General features: G+C 41.0%; 1 protein-coding gene across 1 annotated transcript in view; it reads left to right on the top strand.

Moving 5' to 3' along the window:
- The first annotated feature begins 1024 nt into the window (after positions 1–1024).
- LOC131244140 (vegetative cell wall protein gp1-like) overlaps positions 1025–20852 on the top strand; it is a 30890-nt gene continuing 11062 nt past the window's right edge. Inside the window, exon 1 of the mRNA XM_058243792.1 lies at positions 1025–1311. Within this exon, the coding sequence (XP_058099775.1) occupies positions 1025–1311 (287 nt within the window). The remainder of the gene's footprint in view (positions 1312–20852) is intronic.

The following is a 20852-nucleotide window of genomic DNA, read 5'->3' as shown; positions in this document are numbered from 1 at the left end:
CGTATAGTCAGTTGGATAAGGGTGTGGCCTTACCTGCCTGGTGTGTAGGGGGAATTGCTAGGTTGAGTCTGACCAGCTCGTTAATGGGTCTGCTACCGTCAGGCCTTGCTGGATTAGCTGTCCACAGGTAGGTAGTGAGGTCTCTTACGCTTGTTTGACTGTGCGGGGTCTGTAGAGCGACAGTCATTCAGCAGTGTAATGGACCCCGGTGATTTCCTTATGATTGGAAATGTACTTGACTTGTGGTTTAGATATGAGCACTAGCATTACTTGTATTGCATTAGCATTGGTTGTACAAGCCCCTTCATGCATTGCCTTGGTATGGCGTCCAGTACTCATCGCATCGTATTCATGATAAGCCTTGGTAAGGCTAGTGATATTCCCATTGAGCATGTTTCCTTCTTGCATCTCCTACTATTCTTCTGTGCACCATTGTCACACACTTTCACCACCCTCTAAGCTTCTATAAGCTTATGCATGATTGATGCATGCAGGAGACTCTCGGTAGGCGTCATAGCTACAGAGTGCGGAGTTAAGTTAAGCTTGAGGACTCGGTGTTGCTGATCTTCCTTTCCTTCTCCTATCATCTTATATATGTCCTTTTGGACCTTCTGAAAGTTGTAAACATTCAAATTTATAGTGGATTTGCCGATATGTGCCTTTATTATTCTCAGATGTACTTGCTGTGATCTTGGGTATGCTCATATTGGTAATGATTATACTATTATAAAAATTCTCCTTGTAGGATCCCAAGATCGAAACCTGTCTTAGGAGCCGAGAATGGGGTACTATGGAGGCTGTTACGGCCAGAACCGGTCATCGGGTTCCTTGGAATTTCCGTTACCGAGTCTGGGGCATGACAGGAGTTGGTATCAGAGCATAGCAAGTAATTCTGGAATGACTCAGGATAACATCGCATGTCTGCCAAGAACTTAGGATAAATAGTGTCCTGAGATTCTTCCTATCGCTCCGTATTAAGCCTATAATTGTCCTGATTCCTTACATCATCATTATTTTGTAGACGATGCCATGTGGACGTGGCACCCGTGGTCATGGCACCCATAGTCGTGGCACCTGTGGTCGTGGTGCCCATGGACGAGGCGCCCGATTTACCCATCCTACTCGAGCACATCCTGCTCCCGTTGTTGAGGATCCAATTCCTGAGGTTCCTATCCGGCCTGCTCCCCCAGTTGAGCCCATAGCACCTGTACCTCTAGTTGCTCCAGTTCCCCCACCTATTCCCCCTCCTCAGTCTGCTTTCCAGTTTCAGAGGCTCTTACTTCGCCGGTCGCACTTGTGCCTCCGCCCGAGGTGAGTGCCGCACCTACCTTTCTGACAGTACCTATAGGAGCTGAGCATTTTTAGCAGTTGATGCAGCTTGTTGCCACCGCATTGCAGACCCATCAGCCAGCTACTGCTTAGGTTTTCGGGTAGTTAACTTACTGCGTGCTAGTGCCATAGCCCGAGAATTACGACAACATGATCCCCCAAGGTTTAGTGGTGACCCTGACCCTTCTGCTGTTGAGGCTTGGCGCACTGAGGTCACGATAATTTTTAACACTATACAGTTTCCTGCGGGCCAGAGAGTATCCTTTGCGATCTATCTCCTTCAGGGTGAGGGCCGTCACTGGTGGTCATACGTATCCAAGATGGTCGAGGCTCAGTTCGTTTGAACATGGGAGGAGTTTGTGGTCCGTTTCGACCAGAAATTCTTCCCTGAGCACGTTCAGATCCAACGAGCGATCGAGTTTGAGACCCTAGTGTAGGGTGATATGACTGTTTCTCAGTATGAGGCTCATTTCTTGGCTTTATCTAGATTTGCTCCTTATCTCACCAGCGATGAGAAGATGAGGGCCCGTTGTTTTATGAACTGGGCTATGACCCAGAGGTCGAGAGAGTAGAGTTTCTATGGAGACCAGAAGAGGAGGGCACCAGCTGGTAGTCCCAGGCAGCACTGTCAGCAGAGACGGAGGGGCAGATCAGGATTTTAGCAGCCTACGGTTCAGACAGTAGCTTCATTATCATCGTCAGCACCATCTTTCGGCCCCTTTTCTAGTATATGCTTCGCTATGGACAAGTCAGCCATCGGAGGCGTGAGTGCCCTCTCCCCATTCAGCAGTAGAGGTCACCGCAGTTGCCTCCTCCTCATCCTCCTCAGCAACAGCAGAGAGCTTAGCTTCCACCCGTCGTTCCTAGGGCTCCTCCTCAGCAGTAAAGGTAGTCAGACAGACCTTCTCAGTAGAGACAGCAGCAACCGCAGCACCAGTAAAGGAGATTTTTGTATGTTGTCCTATCCCTGGGTCTAGTGTGTATAGCAGCCCAGCAGGCTTAGACTCAGGACCCTCAGTCTTCCGGTTTGTTTCCCCTACTAGCTCAGGGCCATTTTTATTCTATACAGCAGGTGCTAGGCGAGGACCTGCAGTCATCGACTGGTGGAGTCGTTGAGGTTATTCTTCTTGTTTCTGCCTACATTGCTCAGCTTTGTTTGATTCTGGTGCTTCCCATTCTTTTATGGCTGAGCAGTTTTGCCAATCGACTGATATTTCGTCGGAGTCCGTGTCTGAGGCCCTAACCATTTCAACTCCCATGGGGAAGTCTATGGTATTGACCCATTGTTGTCCTTCTTGCCTGATGTTAGTGGGTGAGGTGTTCCTTCCTGCTGACCTGTTCGTGATGTCGATGTCTGGCTTTGATGTTATTCTGGGTATGGACTAGCTTACGGAGTATCGTGCCGTCTTAAACTCTGCCGTGAGGACGGTTACGTTTCACATTCCAGGCTTGTTAGTGTTTCAGTTCGTCGCCAAGCCCAAAGGAGAGCCGTTATCTAGTTTCTTGGCTTTGGTCGTTGAGGATTCTGTGACAAAGAGTATTGAGCAGCTGCCAGTTGTTTGTGAGTACCCGAATGTGTTTCAGGAGATCCTGAGTTTGCCGCTGCGTTGGCAGGTGGAGTTCCAGATTGATTTGGTGCCCGGTGCCGCACCTATCTCAAAGGCCCCCTATCGGATGGCACCATTGGTGTTGAGGGAACTGCAGGAGCAGTTGGATGAACTCCGGGAGTTAGGTTTTATTTGTCCCAGCAGTTCACCTTGGGGAGCCCCGGTATTATTGATAAAGAAGAAGGATGGTTCATTGTGACTCTGTGTGGACTATCGCGAGCTCAAAGAGTCACCATCAAGAACCGATACCCGCTTCCCCGAATTGATGACTTGTTCGATTAGTTGTAGAGTGCACAGTATTTTTTCAAGATAGACTTACGTTCCGGTTATTATCAGATTCGGGCCCGAGAGGAGGACATTCTGAAGATGACTTTTCGGACAAGTTATGGTCACTTCGAGCTCCTGGTCATGTCGTTTGGACTGACCAACGCGCTCACCGTATTCATGTAGCTGATGAACAAGGTCTTTCGACCGTTCCTCAATCAGTTCGTAGTGGTATTCATTGATGATATTCTTGTATATTTGAAGACCCGAGAGGACTATGCTAAGTACCTACGAATTGTGCTTGAGACCCTCCATGCCCACCAACTGTATGCGAAGCTGGAGAAGTGCGAGTTTTGGCAAGAGGAGATGAAGTTCCTCAGTCACGTGGTGATGAGGGAGGGTGTCGCTATGGACCCCTTGAAGTTTGATGCAGTACGTCAGTGGGGCCAGCCCACAAACGTGTCCGAGATCCGTAGTTTCCTTGGTCTAGCGGGATATTACCGATAGTTTATCGAGGGTTTCTCCCGTATTGCTACACCGTTGACCCGGTTGACTCGGAATGGCATCGAGTTCGTCTGGAGTGACGCCTGCAAGAAGGTATTTACGGAGTTGAAGGACCGCCTCATGTCCGCTCCTGTTGTCACTCTTCCTGATGGGAGTGAGGGTTTTGTTGTTTTTACTGATGCCTCTAGAGTTCTCTTGAGTGTTCTACTGATGCAGCACAGGAAGCCAGTGGTGTATGCCTCACGCTAGCTCAAGGTCCATGAGATGAACTACCCCACTCATGATTTAGAGCTTGTAGCAGTTGTCTTCGCACTAAAGGTGTGGAGGCATTATCTATATGGGGTCTGGTTCGAGCTCTTCTCGGATCATAAGAGCTTGAAGTATATATTTTCATAGTCCAAGTTGAACCTGCGACAGAGGCGATGGATGGAGTTGCTGAAAGATTATGATTTCGACCTTCAGTACCACCCGGGCAAGGCAAACATGGTGGCGGACTCACTCAACCTTCAGCCACGAGGCCTTGTAGCAAAGATGATGGTGCGAGAGTGGCAAATGCTCGAGGATGTTTCAGAGTATGACTTTGAGTTTAGCCTGCAGTCTTCCATTGTTCAGCTTTTGAGCTTATCGATTCAACCCTTTTTGGTCACTAGGGTGATCGAAGCTCAGCAGATGGACGAGTCACTTCAGGAGTACCGAGCAAAGGCTGCATCCGTAGAGTAGTTAAATTGGCAGATTGGTTCTGATGGTGGATTACGCTTCAGAGGCCGATTGTGTGTTCCAGATGTGCCAGAGTTGCATCGTGATCTGATGATCGAGGCACACCGATCGAGACTTACTATCCACCTGGGCTCCACGAAGATGTATCTTGATATGAGGAGTACTTTTGGCAAGGGATGAAGCGCCAGATCGCTAGTTTTGTGGCTGTGTGTAACACATGTCAGCATGTCAAGGCCGATCATCAGAGACCCCTTGGTCCCTTACAGTCGTTGAGTGTTCTAGAGTGGAAGTGGGAGCACATATCGATGGACTTCATCGCAGGTTTGCCAAGGACTCAACGCGGTCACGATACCATCTGGGTTATCATCGATCGTCTGACGAAGTCGGCTCATTTCATTCCAGTACGTGCCTCCTGGTCTATGGATCATCTTACAAAGGTGTTCATTGAGGAGATTGTGAGACTGCACGGCATCCCAGTTTCGATTATTTCAGACAGAGACTCTAGATTTACATCTCATTTTTGGAGGAGTTTTCAGCAGGCGCTGGGGGTCACTTTATATCTCAGCACTGCTTATCATCCGTAAATGGATGGGCAGACCGAAAGGGTCAACCAGATCCTTGAGGATATGCTTAGGGATTGTGTGATCGACTTTGCGGGTAGTTGGGATGATCATATACGCCTCGCTGAGTTCGCGTACAACAACAGCTATCAGGCACCTATAGGCATGACTCCTTTTGAGACACTTTATGGCAGACCGTGCAGATCTCCTAGTTATTGGACCGAGGTTGGAGAGCGTCATCTCTTAGGTCCCGAGCTTGTGCGGCAGACGTCGGAGGCTATTGATGTTATCAGGCAGAGGATACGCACAGCTCAGAGCCGGTAGAAGAGTTTTGCTGATCGTCGGCGTTGACCCCTTGAGTTCGCTATCAGGGACATGGTATATCTCAAGGTCTCACCTATGAAGGGTGTGGTTTGCTTTGGTGTGAAGGGAAAACTCGCCCCGAGATTTATTGGACATTTTGAGATTACCGAGCGTGTGGGCGATGTGGCCTATAGGCTTGCCTTACCTCCTGAGTTGTCCACGATCCACGACGTGTTCCATGTTTCTATGTTGCGGAAATGTGGGTCGGACACTATTCCTGTGATTAATTGGCAGCCACTTGAGGTCCATGAGGATGCTTCTTACATTGAGCAGCCGATTCGTATTCTTAATCTGAAGGAGCAGGTCCTCAAGACCAAGGTCATTCCCTTAATGAAGGTGCAATAGAGTCATCATTCAGAGGGTGATGCATCTTGGGAACGTGAGGCCCAGATTAGATAGCGTTATCCCCATTTGTTCGATGATTGATTGCTTGTATTGCCTTCTCTTATGATTGATGATTGAGGTATATATGATGATGTTTATGCATTTTGTTGTTCCGATTTTGTCAATTTCGAGGATGAAATTTTTTGTTGGTGGGGAGGATTGTGTGACCTGACCCGAGTTCACTTGTGTGCATGTATGTGTAAGTATGTATTCCATCCATCTTAGTCCCGCGATCCTACCGGTCGAATCCCGGTGACCCGTGACCCTTGGATAGTATTTTCGGTCATCCGTGAGTCTAGTCATGAAGACCTGACTCGGATCGAGTTGAGGCCAATGCCATTGCGACCGCATCGTTGTCGCGGATACAACGTCGCGTCTTGTGCGTCCATCCGGCATGTAGATTGTAAGTTGGGTGCATTTCATTTTATAAGCCCTTGATCATGATCATGTGGCCCACCTAGGGGTGGTGTGCACGGATTTCTAGTTAGGTCCCATCTCTTGGAACTATTTCCAACACACACTACACACACACACACAACCTAGGCCCTATCCCTACACCACCCATCTTTAAAACACCACCCACTAACCTAAAAAGCCAACTAACCTACAACATTGTTTCTAACTCCTTATTACAATGATTACTCTTCTCTATCCAAGGCAAGAGAGAGATGATTGCTTGCCTTAAAAATCTTTTTCTCTCTTTTTCCCTCTCATCTCTCTCTCTCTCTCTCTCTCTCTCTCTCTCTTTCTCTCTCTCTCTTCTCTTCTTCTCTATCAACTTTCCTCCATTTTTTCAGCTCACTTTTACTCATATAACCCCCCATCTAACCATTGGAATAAGATCTCAACCTTAGATCTATGTACCTTGGAGCTTGAAGACTATCTTGGAGGTGTTTGCTTGAAGACCTTGAAGGTAGGTGTGCATGTACTTAAAATCTTAGGATCTACATTTCTTCTTCCTATTTCTCTTCTTCACCTCATGTTTGAAGCATGTGGGGCCCACCAAGTGATGGTGGAGGCCCCATGTCTTCTTGGATGTGGCCATTGGCCCATCTTTTTGTGCATGCATAACTCATGGGTGGGGCCATTCTCCATGGACCCCACCATGGTATTTTTTTTAGTTATAAGGATTCTTAGGTCATCTAGACCCTTGATCCTTGGTGGAGATGGCATCTCCACCATTGGATTTTGATTTGAAGATGCATGCATGAGTAGATCTTGTAATACCATCAATATAGTGAGATGTGTGGTTTGTGATGAAGGGAAGGGCCTTAATGAGGCGGAGCCCCTTCCCTTGTGGCCGATTCTCTCTCTTCTCTTTATAATCTCTTATTTTTCTGAGGTGTGTAGCCCACCATTTGGCTTGGAAATATCCAGACCGTCCAAGGAGAGTGGACGCCCATGGCAGTCCACTCTATGGATGGTGATGATTTGTTTGCCCTTTTAAGTGCATATGCAATGAAATTTTATGTGAGGAATAGGTCTGGATGTTTTTGGGGCCCACTGAGGTAGACCACAACTCAGGTTTCATGGGGTGTTTTCCCCTTAATTTGAATTATATACTCAGTTTATTTCATATGCATGTTGCTGTCCAGAAAATTTCTGGACAGTTTCTGGTTGTTTTTGGGTCAAATTTCTAGATGTTTTGGGAACTATTTCTACCCCCTTAAATATACTTTTCTTGAAGGTATGGACCTCACCTAGATGTACCCCAAGTTTCAGCCCCATCTGACCTTCTTTGGGGTCCCAAAGGTGTGGTCTAAGTGAGGTGGAAAATCTGGATTTTCTGCACTGTTCCAGCAACATTCCACCCTGGATAAGTTGGAATTCCGAAATTTAGTAAAATACCTTTGGGTGTATAAAAATTCTAAACATATACAGAGAGGTGGTGCACTCATTTTAGGACCCACCTACAAAATTTTGGAGCCAATGGACGCCTGTACACACCATGGTTCTGGCTTGACTAGCCCACTATAATATGGTGTCCAGATCAGTCCGATTTTCAGGATAGATTGATTTCTTTAAATGAATTAAAGTATTTTTAGATGTCTAAAAATTTTAAAATTTTGTGAGGGTGTAGAAAACCTGTGTAAGTGTTATTATCTAAAATTTCAGTCCCAACTGACCCCATTTAGGCATCCAAAAGAATGGGCCAAGATGGTTGGACTGCCAGATTTTTCTGTTGTGCAGTCCAGCAATATGCCTTGATAAAAACCATAATTCAAAAATATTTTCTCTGATGGTGGGCCACCTTTTTGGGTTTCTTATTATTTTATGCATGATGAGGGACCTTGGCCCTCAATTTTTAGAATTTTAAAGGCCCTGGACCCACTCCAATGGGGTGCCCAAATTTAGGACAGCAACATGCATTGCAGAAATTTCCTGTACATTGTTGTCCCCTTTATTATTTCAGAACTTTTGGGCCCCAACCCATTGGGCTTTGTGTATGATTAGTTGGGGACCCATCCCTGATGTTCTAGGGCCCATTGGGGCCATGATTGTGAGGCCCATTAAGCTAGACCAGCGGTCCATGCAGGATGTCCAGCTAGGGACGTCGAGCCTGGGGCTAGCCGTCCCAGCGTGCAGGCCCACCATGATGGTGCGTTTCATCCATGCCGTCCTCCATCCTTGGGTGGTCCACGTGGAAGGGCCCACCCTAGGTCCCACCGTAGTTTATGTGGGGCCCACCATATTGAGGAATTTGGGTATTTATTGCTCCCTTATATTTTAGAATATTCTTGGGCTTAATTAATGTTTTTTTTTTGGGTCTCCATTGATGATCATTTGTGGGACCCAAATATAAACCAGATTTTGGGGACTTCGTAGTGGGCCTAGATTGGGCTGGAACGTCGCAGCTTGGCTTAGCCATATGTTGGGCTGACTTCCACCATTTTGATGGACTTATGGGCTGTGATAAGGGTGGTATTGTCCCTTGGTTTCCCACTTAGATTGCTAGTTATTGGGCTGATGTAGTGGGGCCCATTTCACCCGACTTAAACTTATTTTTAAGCCGTGTTTTTGTGCTCATGGGCTGCCCATTAAATTCAACTAAATGTATGAGTCCTATGGCCATTGGGACTTGGGTCTTGGGCCTTGATTCCCCTCCTTAGGCCCATGTTGTTGAAGGTAGTATTGGACCCTTTTTCTCATGCCTTTATGTGGGGCTTATGTATGCGGTTTAGATGTGGGCCTTGGGCCTTGTAGCTATATGGATTATGGTTGGCTATGCCTTGGGGAAATGGTGGTTGAATATCCTCATTATGAACCCCTTTAAGTGTGGTTGATTGCCCACCTTAACCTCTTGTTAGGCCCATCTCTATATTATTTAGGCCCATAGCTTGTATGTTTAGTCTCGTGGGCTACCCCAGGTGAATGGGCCCCCACTAGAGGTTATATTCCTTATGAGGAATTGGTTAAGTACCTAGATCTTTTATGGTTAGGTAGAGAGTTCATCTTCACCTCATTGGCACCCCTATTCATCTTCATGACCCACTCACATACGCATCATGTGCATGCTTGTTGAAGTATGATTGGCTAGATATTATGGGACCCAAATATTAACTAGATTTTGGGAACTTCGTAGTGGGCCCAGATTGGGTGAGAACGTCGCAGCTTAGCCTAGCCATATGTTGGGCTGACTTCCACCATTTTGATGGACTTATAGGCTGAGATAAGGGTGATATTGGGCCCTTGGTTGCCCACTTAGATTGCTTGTTATTGGGCTGATGTAGTGGGGCCCATTTCACCCAACTTAAACTTATTTTTAAGCCGTATTTTTGTGCTCGCGGGCCGCCCATTAAGTTCAACTAAATGTATGAGTCCTATGGCCATTGGGACTTGGGTCTTGGGCCTTGATATTGGGCCTTGATTCCTCTCCTTAGGCCCATGTTGTTGAAGGTAGTATTGGACCCTTTTTCTCATGCCTTTATGTGGGGCTTATGTATGCGGTTTGAATGTGGGACTTGGGCCATGTAGCTATATGGATTATGGTTGGCTATGCCTTGGGGAAATGGTGGTTGAATGTTCCCATTATGGACCTCTTTAAGTGTGGTTGAATGCCCACCTTAACCTCTTGCTAGGCCCATCTCTATATTATTTACGCTCATAGCTTGTATGCTTAGTCTCGTGGGCTACCCCAAGTGAATGGGCCCCCACTAGAGGTTGTATTCCTTATGAGGAATTGGTTAAGTACCTAGACCTTTTATGGTTAGGTAGAGAGTTCATCTTCACCTCAATGGCACCCCTATTCATCTTCACCTCATTGGCACATTCTTCAACCAGTAGTAACTCTAGTTGGCATGAGTTCATTGTCAGCATTAACAACAATGGTGATTTCAAGCTTCTTAGGAACCACCTGAGTTGGACTCACCCATTGACTATTGGATATAGGATAAATGATACCCACATCCAACATGTAACGTTTCGTATTTTTGCTTACTTAGAGTTGGACGTCCTTAGGCAATGGGTCTATCATAACATCTTATCGACTTAGGAGAGGACAATCGAACTTAGCGATGTTAAAGGATCTTAGGACCAAGCCATCCGGCTAATCTAAACACTAAAGTTTTAGCCTAGGGTTCAGCTATAGAAGCGACCCCTCTTTGCTCTCATGAATCACATAGAAGCCCTAGGGGCTTCACCTAGGGCCATTTTTACTTTATTTATACCCCATTTCTAGTCCGTTATACCCTTTTCACTCTCAAGTCATCATCCCATTCTCTTCCCAAGCTCTCAAAACTCAATCCCTAAATCTCAAATCCCCCTTTCAACGCATCTCCTTCGAAAATTTCACCTTCCACCACCTTATTCTTCAAATCTTTCTAAGTACTTTTATATTAGACATAAAATCACAAAGCTTAAATGATGAAGTACAATAATTAAACTAAAATTTACTATAAATAGTAAATATATAAATAAAATGGTTTTTTGACCATTAACCTTATGAAATCTCACAAAATAACCAAGTTATTTGGATAGCTTCGCTTCTCCTACCCCAAAATCATATATTGCACATCGAATAACTCATTCTGGATTGAGAGATACACAAATTTTTAAATACTAAGTGGTAGAGCCACCACCAGATACCACAGAGTACGGTGGCGCCACTGTCAGATCAGTGGCGCACCGCCAGTGCACCGAATTTCGGCGGATCCCCTGTGAAATTTTCTGCAATTTTCTGCCTTTATTGACCAACTTCAAAAAGTCATATCTCTCTCAATATAATTCTGATTGGGGTAATTCAAAAGCCAGATTGAAGCTTGATAAGTCTAGTTTCATATAAAATTAAATAAAAAATAAAATAAAAATTTTAATATAGTTAAATCTAGGATGATATGACAACTATCTAAAAATTATTAGTCTCGGACAGCTGGTACTTCCAGAATTTTTGAAATTTTTTGAGAATATGAAATTTAATTAAATTTGGTAGATATAAATTAGACTTGATGATAAAGTACTAAAAAAATAATTATAATAATATACTAACTAAAAGTGCCAAAAACATTATATGAAATATAGTTATTGAAACTGAAAATTTTCTTTAGAAATTGCTTCTAATCATACTAGGACTCATCCTATATGATTAAATTTAAATTTTTTATTTTAGTATATTTTACTAAATCAGGTAATTTCAAGTATAGTGGAATTAGGGTGATTATGACAGAATCATCATTCTCACTAGTTGCGAATAGTCTACACTATGAAATTAGTTAATCCAAATCCTAATTATTTCTCACAAGAGATACCTCTGCCCAATTTATTCCAGAAATGACCAAATTACTCGAACAAGCTCTAGACAGCTCGTTAGTGGGCCATGTGCCCAATAGCATGATAGTGTACAGTGACATACATGTTACACATGCAACTATTGAAATGATTTTAGGTGTAATCCAAGCTCTCACCATGGATTGGAAACCCCCTCCAATCCATGGTTCCAAACGACCCCTAATATTAGGATTGAGTATGTTAGGGCTTTAACTCATAATTATCAATTGGAGCGGTCAATACTCTTGCGAGAGCCGTAATCGGGCCCCATTCCAGTACGGTTTAGGTTATGCGCCGATTTCGAGTCCCGATTTGTCAAACCAAGTTGATGGATTAATCAAATTGAGTTAGTTAAGGCATAATTCATTGTTTAATATTTAATTATGAATAAATCTATATCATTAATGATAGTCTTATACTTTAATTTAGGTTTGGGGTGTTTTCCTAAATTTTCGACGCTAGGGTCGCATTCGAGTACTGAATTTTAACTCAAAGGTTAAGATATACCCCCAAGCTTCTACTTAGCATTTTAGAATTATTAAATATATTTATTTACTTTTTACTTGATAACATCCTTGATGAAATGCTTAGATGACATGAAACTCTTAATATTATAAAAATTCTTGAATGTTGAATGCTTAGAAATACTAGGATGATTGAATTGTGTTGTTGCGGTGGATCGAGCTTTGCAAATTATGTAAATATTAGGATATCCCGCCTTACATAGGCTACCCCGGTCTTATACGGCTGACTGAAATTGAACACGGATGATCGACAGTAGTTAGACCTATATAGGATGCTTTGCACCTAATGTCAGTTTGCCCGAGGTCCTCCGTAATCGTTCGCATCAGTCTAATGCAAGCTTGATCATTCTTGTGCTTGGTGATTGTATAATATTTAATAGAATCTGGGATACCATTGTTACCATTGATTTAGTCTATCATAACTGTTATTAATATGATCCTAAGACACATGAGCCAAGCATGGTGGTATGGGACACCGTGTCCGGGATGTCGGCCTACACTGGGGTGACGAGCTTCCTCATAGTGACCAGTGAGCAACTAAAACTCGGGAGCTAGGCATGGTGGTATAGGACACTATGTTCATGTTGTTGGCCTACACTGGGGTGATGAGCCTCCCCGTAGTGACCATTGAGTACTAATGGAGGTGATAGATCCTTGTTTGAATGGCCCCATCAAATTACCCGGCCGATGGTTCCGTGTCAGAGTACCGTTCAAATGACTCAGGTATGAATGGAATTCGGTGATGAGCCCCTTTCCTTTATATTGATTTGGTTTAATGTGATAACCCCGCACCTCGGAACTGAGCGATCATACTCGGTTTGGGTGACGACCCATATCGGGTTGATCCTCATACATTTAGGTATCATACCATACTTTTGGAATTGTTGATTTGTGAAATAAATGGGTGACACGAAAATTTGGATCAAGGGACACTAGTAAGGAGTCATTATGTGCGGCAACGAGCCACGTGATCCGGATAAAAACTCGTGATATAACATCGGTATCCTATCTTCGCCAATATGCTGGATGAATTGAACTTAATAATTACTCGGTTAACATGATCATTCACCACATCGCATTAGTTTAGAATGTGACGAAACAGGCGTTGAAGTCGAGTGTTGAGGAAGTGTTGTCATTTGCGAACCAGGTGGTTGGCGTGTTGAGGGAGTGTCGAATGGTGAGAGCATGCATCATGTCATATCTTCATATGTACATTTAATAAGAGTATTTAGAAAATGTTTGACTTCTTTTTTTTACCATTACCTATGTTGACTAGGTTGATAACACGTGTAACTGCTTAGTATCTGTGCATTAAATACAACATGCTTAAGTATATTACATGTATGAATATGTATTTATTGTGAACCTGTTAATCTCTAAAATGTCTCAAGTAACAACCTTAGGAATATTTATTCAATATGTTGGCGTTTGACACCTTCTATTCGACATATGCAGATAACTCAACAACAAGACCATTCAGTGGTGCGCTCGGGGCACCTAGTAGATCTTTAGCTTCTTCTCGCTTGGTAGTTGTTCTTTATTCCTATTGCAATTATTGTGATTTGTATAATTATCATTTGGGCGAATACTATATTTTAATTGTATCTTTACTGTCAGCCCCATATTTATTTATTTTTGTTATCTCTACCTCACTTTGGATCCCCTAATTTGAATTGCACTACTCTGATTGCTTGTGTGTAAAATGAGTGAAAATTTGAACGAGGCCACACATGCATTTTTATTTGGTTAACACCCGGAAACTCGGGATCAGTGTCTCTGTACTCAAGTGCTGATTTTTAGGGTGTTACACAAATAACTTAAGGACCTCTCCTTTAACCACTTCCTTCATATTTAGATTTAATTGACATTGTGATTGTTTGAACGTCTTCATATTATCTTTAAGATGAATGCGGTGAGTACAAATCAAAGGATCAATTCCCTTGAGGTCCGCAATCGACCATCCAAGGACTCCTTTATGCTCAATAAGAGTAGAAATAAGTATACTCTCTTGTTCTTTCTCAAGGTAGGAAGAAATCACCATCGGGTATGTCTCATCTTGATATAAGTAGACATATTTGAGATCAGCAGGCAAGGGTTTTATGTCAAGCTTTGATGCTTTGAGGCTAGACAGTAAAGGCACTACATCGATTTGGGGTAATTTCTCAAATTGTAGCCTCCACTGGTTAACTTCAAGTACAAGCGTCGCATCAAGCAAGGCATCCATCTCCCAAATCATGACATCATCTAAATTAGGGGAGTGAGCCAAGCACATCTCTAGAGGATCAAAGTATAGAGTCAAAAGTGCTCTATCTTCCACGAAAGAGTCGATCATGTTAATGTCGTGGGTATCGTCTTCATCCTCTATCTGTTTGCTCATATTGAAAAAGATATTGAGCTTTAATGTCATATTTTCAAAGATAGATTCATAATTCCATTCCTCTAATTAATGATGGCATTTGATGTAGCAAGGAATGGACAACCAAGAATGACGAGTATCTGAGTGCTCACATCCACGATGGGTTGAGTATCCAGAATAATAAAATCTGCTGGGTAATAGAATTTATCAACCTCGACTAAAACATCCTCAATAATTCCTCTCTATACATTGACTGATCGCGTAACAAGTTGTAATGTGGTTCGAGTAAGTTTTTAATTCATCTAGACCTAATTGTTTGTAAATCTAGAAAGGAATCAGATTTACACTCGCCCCTAAGTCAAGAAGTGCGTGCTCAATCCGGTGGTTCCCAATTACACAAGTGATGGTTAGGCTACAGGGATCCTTGTATTTTTTGGCACATCTTGCTTGAGGATGGCACTCACTTTTTCTGTTAGAAAGATTTACTTTTGTATGTTTTGCCATCTTTTGGTCATATATAAATCTTTTAGAAATTTGGCATATGAAGGGATTTGTTTAACGGCATCCAGTAGAGGAATATTGACCTTCACTTGCTTAAACACTTCTAGAATATCCTGCGAGTTAAATAGAGGTTTTGGTGCAATCAACCATTGGGGAAATGGCACAATCAGCTTGTTTTGTGATTTCGGTTCCATCTCATGTGGGATGTCGATAAGTCCATCATTCTTAACTTCTTCCGAGTCCTTAGGATTTTTAGCCCTCATCAGAATGGTTATGTCAATTGTCTTTCCACTTCTAAGAGTGGTGATATACTTAGCTTGTTCCACATGTTGATTGGAAGAGTTTGGGTCACTGATTTCACATTGTGGCTTTGGATTGCGGAGATGTTGGGCTAGAAAAGTCCCTTTCTCCCCAGTCGCTAAGTGTGACTCAATCCTTTAAATTGATGATGCAAACATTTCCATTGTTGTTTTGAGATCTTGAAATGCTTGCACTTTGTTCTAGTTTAAGAGCTCTTGATTTTGCATGAATTTTTCAACCAGATCCTCTTGAGGTTTCCTTTGATTTAGAAGTTGAGTAAGGGCCTCTTGAGGATTGGTCGTTTGTCCACTCCTCCAACAAAAGTTTGGATGGTTCCTTCAATTGGAATTATATGTGTTTGAGGTGGGTCCGTTGAATGGTCATTGGTAAGTATTTACGAGATTTGATTGCTCATTTAATAAATCTTGAAAATTAGGGATTGTGGGACAATCTTGCGTCACTTGTATGTTGCTAGCACAAATACCACAAACAACTTCCATGAATTCCTTTGGTTTGATAGCTTAAACCTTCTTAAGTTTCATGTCCTCGACTTTTCTTGCGAGCTTGGACACCCTTGTACTCATGTTATCTTCTTCTTTTAAGCCATGCATTCCTCCCCTTTCCTTTGATTGAGTAGGCTTAGAAGTGGTGGGTCTTGGGGAGGTGTCCCATGATTGCGCATTTTCTGCCAATTGATCAAGGTAATCCCACGCATCATCAACCTCCTTATTTATGAATTCACCGTTACACATCATCTCTACAAATTAGCGCATTGGCGAAGTTAATCCATTTTAGAAAAAGCTTATTGTCTGCCAAATTTCATAGCCATGACGTGGACAGGAATTCTTGAGATCTTTGAACCTTTCCCAGCATAAGAAGGTCCCTTCCTCTTTCTGAGTGAAGTTCATGATTGCCTACCTTAAAGTGTTAGTTTTATGAAACGGGATAAACTTTTTGAGAAAATCCCAAGTCATCTCGGCCCATGTGCTGATAGATCATGGCTTTAAGGAGTGCATTCACATCTTATCCTTCTCCTTCGGTGAAAAGGAAACAATTTAAGTCGCACTGTGTCTTCAGCCACGTTTAGAAAGTGTAATGTGGCAATTATCTCATCAAACTCTTTGATGTGCAAGTATAGACTTGCAGAGACCAGTCCATGGAATTTTGAATGGAGTTGTATCACTCCAAGTTTAACATCCACATTTCCTGCATTAAGTGGAAACACCATGCACGAAGGTGTACTCACTCCCGCTGGTTGTAAATAATCTCACAAAGTACGAGGCAGTGGAGCATTATACACCTCATTCTCATCTTGAACCTCCTCAATTAGAAGTTGAGGTTGATTTGCAGCCATTATTTTGATTAATTAAGAGGATCTCAAGTAGTGTCTAATTCTTTGATGGATAGGCAACCCTTCGACTAATTGTCCTTCACTCAAGAGATGTTAAGTGTTGTCACGAACCCACTTAGGCATGAAACACACACAGCCCTCAAGCACTAAACAACTAAAACCTAGAAGAAAGAAAACTAAAGTAAATAAGAAATCTATAAAAGAAAGAGAGAATTGGAAAGAGGTTATCGGATTAGAGTTGTTATGTTAAGATCTTACAAAACATAAAACAATGTTAGTTTCTAAAAACAATTTTAGAAAAAATCCTAACCTTTAAAATAATTTTTTTAAAAAAAAAGAAAAATGTTAACCCTAATCTTAACCTAATTCTAATACTAATTAATCTTAGAAAAACATAACCATAGTCCCCCGGCAACGGCGCCAAAAACTTTTTCACAACCCCAAGTGCAGGGTTGCGATGTAGTAATAACTCGGTGAGACCGAGGTCGAATCCATAGGGACTAAACTCGTACGTAATCTAAACATAACTAAAACTAGAACTAGAAAAAGATCTAAATTGAATTCTGGAATAGTTGAGAGGAATTTTGAATAAAGTATCAATAATCAAAAGGAAACTTGAGCACCAAGGATCCACTTGTAGCTATCAGGATGTTACCGTACTTAATTCAACAAACACAACTCGTATCAGAATCTTATCTTATCCAATTGGAAGATGAAGTAATTAAATCAAATCTCTTAACTTTTCATCGATCTAGTCCTTAATGAAGGAGTATTGTGATGATTGGAAGGGAATTCATGCATCCACCATGCCTAGGAGACGATGGTGAAGCACAAGTTTTACCAATCTCACAATCTCAAAACAGGAAAAGAAGAAATTCAAAGATATCACAACATATATTGTAATTTGAGTCACAATAAATCATAGAAAATTGAAAATATTTCTTAAATTCAAACTAGAAATCAATAACATTCAACATAAATAAAAATCAAAGCAAATGAAGCATCAAAATAAACTACAGCTTCACCTCTTAGCAATTATTAAGAGTTAGCAAGTGATAGCTAACTCAAAAAAAAAAGTAAAATATATACTAGAATATATGAAGAAATCAAGGTGGAAGAACATTGTTAGCGCACTGCCTAGGCCTTCTCTCCCTTTCCAAACCCTAGAAGATGTTCTGGAGCATCCTAGAGACTCCTATTTATAGTTATGGAACTCCAACTTTCGCACCGAATTGGAAAAATCTAGAAATCACATCAAATTTATGCATTCTGCATAGTTTTCAAAATAGACTTTTAGAACTTTCATTTTTTATACTCGGAGTTTCAAAATATATTTTTTCAGGACAATTTTCAGGAATATGTTTTTTTTTAGGATAATTTTCAGGATTCTTTTTCTTTACTTCAAATCTTCGATTCTCTTCATTCCTCACTTAGTTTCCTTAAATCTTTGGCATGTAAAATCTTCATTAATGACTTACAAATCTTCAAATCTTTATTTAGTAATCTTTTGAGCATAAATCTTTCTTTTGACATCAATTTCACCTTAAGCTCTCGAAATCACCTCGCACATGAAAACATGCATAATTAGATCGATTAAGCACTATCATGTTTATAAAACCAAGGTATAAATAGGGGGAAATATGTAATATTTCACACTCAACAAGGGTCCCCTATACTAGCCAGGGTCTTCTTTGTTCGTCCCTTGTGCAGGTACTCGGAGGTCTAAGGAAGGCTAACCAGATTTCTACATCAACAATGTACATGTCTAGGATTTAAAATTTTGACATGGACAACTTTGTCTTAGTGAGATTTTCATGCATTGAAGCAAGTGGTCAAAGAACATGTTGATTTTTATCCTCAAGAACAGGAAAGCAGATGGGCAATGTCTTATGTTTGCAATAAAATGATTAACTGTATAACTAGTGCACAATAAAATATTATCCTGAAGAGGTTTGCTAGGCCCACATGTACAGTCCTGTTCATGTACATGGCAACACGTGTGTGCAAGATCTGAACATTCCTTAATATATGGCATAATATCTGAATTGCTTAGCCCAAAAATCAGGATGGATTACTCCTAATGTCTGCTACAATATAGAACACAAATGCATATAGAAAAAAAACATCTAGACCTATTTCTTTCATATACTCTCGCCCAACTGAGAGTCAACTCCCCTAAGTTTTGTACCTGATGATTGAAGTAGCCCATCACATGGAAAACTCATATCTTATACAAATATGCCATATTGGTTGGGCATTGGTGTGTGTATGAGCAGAGCAGTTCACACATGTGGGCTTAGTAAACGTCCTATCCTGAATTGGCTTATTGGTCCTTTTGGGCTACATGACTGAATCTCAGGGCTTGTTGCTTTTCTTTGCGTTGGCTAAGTTCTTAAGCGATAATCATTCTCTTTAAAATCTACACTATGCCTTGTTTGACTTACTTCTTGACATGTTTGTTCTCTTAAACATGCATATGGAGACTTTGGCAGTAATCATTGCAGATGGGTACTAACACTGCTTGGTGAAATGATGTGTGGACAAAGAGGCTAAAGATAGTTGTATTGGTCAAGCTAGGAGTTGACCACATGGAGGATTTTCTTTTTAATATATTCAGATACTTTTCTACTTATTGTTATAAATATTATATATCTTTTTCTTTTTAATGTATTCAGATACTTTTTAACTTATTATTGTAAATAATATATATCTTTTATTGTAAAGTCGTACAATATTTGTTTAATATTCATTTTTAATTGTATGGCAACATTCTTTGGGTTTTAAATATAAAAAAAAAAATACAAGTTCTAATAAAAAAAAATTTTACTGGCTTTTACCAGTGGTTGCATAGCTTTTATCAATGCTTCATAAATAAGGAAGGGTTCAAAACCATTCTTAAATAAGGAAAATTAATGTTCCTAAAATACCGTTCCCAAAATTAAGAAGAGTTTAGAATCGTTTCAAAATTATCGTTTTTAAAATTTGTGATGAGTTTCAACCATTCCTAAATAAAGATTTTGGTGTAGTATGTCATGATGTAGTTGTTTCATTTAATTGTCTAATATTGTGAAATCTATATCCAGGTTACATCCCATAAGAAGGCGGTTGCAACAACCGATTTTGATAAATTTAGATAATCTCATCTCTGTGGCCACAGGTGAAATTTTATTGCAATGAGGCCCTAATTATCCTAGCTTTCTTTCATTGTTTGGATTTTTAGAATTTTATGATAGATGTCTTGTATTTGAGATTTGCAACATTTTAGATTGAAGCATGTGGACATATTTTGACACCAGATGTGTTTACTTCAATATACCATTCTCATCAATTACCTTTATTATAGAGGGGTCCATTAGAACAATTGCTAGAGAAGTGCAAACCAGATGTTGTAAAAACTGGACTTGGGTCATCAGCGGTAATGATCACTACAGTCGTTGTAGTTGTGCTTCATTACCTTAGAGTTGTTAATCTCTCATTTATGGAAAGGAATTTACATGAAACATTTTCATGTTCAGATCTTGATTTGGTGCCAATTAGTTTGCATTGTATATGGGTGTGAATTTGTTGGAAAGCCAAATCTTCAACTAAACCATATATTAAGTCTAATGCTCTACATGTCCCAACATTAGCCAAAATCATTCTGACTAGATGATTGATACCATCTGATCAGAGTGTGATGAATGATAAGCAGGCATCTGGAAATTACATCGAAATTAAATGCATACAATACAATTGATTTAAAACAAACTGTCGAAATCATGCAAGTCAGTTTACAGTGTAACATGAACTAAGTCATTGGATATGCTATCCAAATCACAGGAAATGGTTGAAATATAATTAATTTCTTTTTGTTAGTTTGTCTTTCAGGTTGCAGGCAGAGATAGATGATGGCTGGAGGGATTTCTTTTATATGTATTCAAAACATTTTCAACTTATTATTGTAAATATTATATACTTTTCATTGTAAAGTAATACAAATTTATTTAGTATTCATTTTTAATTGAGTTGTGCAACATTTTTTAGGTTTCAAATATATAAAAAAAAATTACAAGTTCCCATTAAATATAAACAATCATATGGACTTATACCGACGCTTTGATATGTCTAAACAATGCTTTGATAGGCCCTTTTCGGCATTTTTACAGATCTTTCCCGGCGTTTCAGCAACCTTTTTGTGGAAGTTAAGTAGACTTTTACCGTTGCTTTTCCATCTTTTACTAGTGCTTCTCCAGGCTTTACTTACGATCAGCAGAAGCGCCGGTAAAGGATGATGATCACCGGTAAAAGTCTCCTTTATAGTGGCAACCATTAAAAGCACCAAAAAAATGA

Source organism: Magnolia sinica, chromosome 4 (genome assembly GCF_029962835.1).
Source record: "Magnolia sinica isolate HGM2019 chromosome 4, MsV1, whole genome shotgun sequence".
Classification (NCBI taxonomy): Eukaryota; Viridiplantae; Streptophyta; class Magnoliopsida; order Magnoliales; family Magnoliaceae; genus Magnolia; species Magnolia sinica.
Note: the sequence above shows the minus strand (reverse complement) of the source record. Positions and strands in the feature narration are given on the sequence as shown.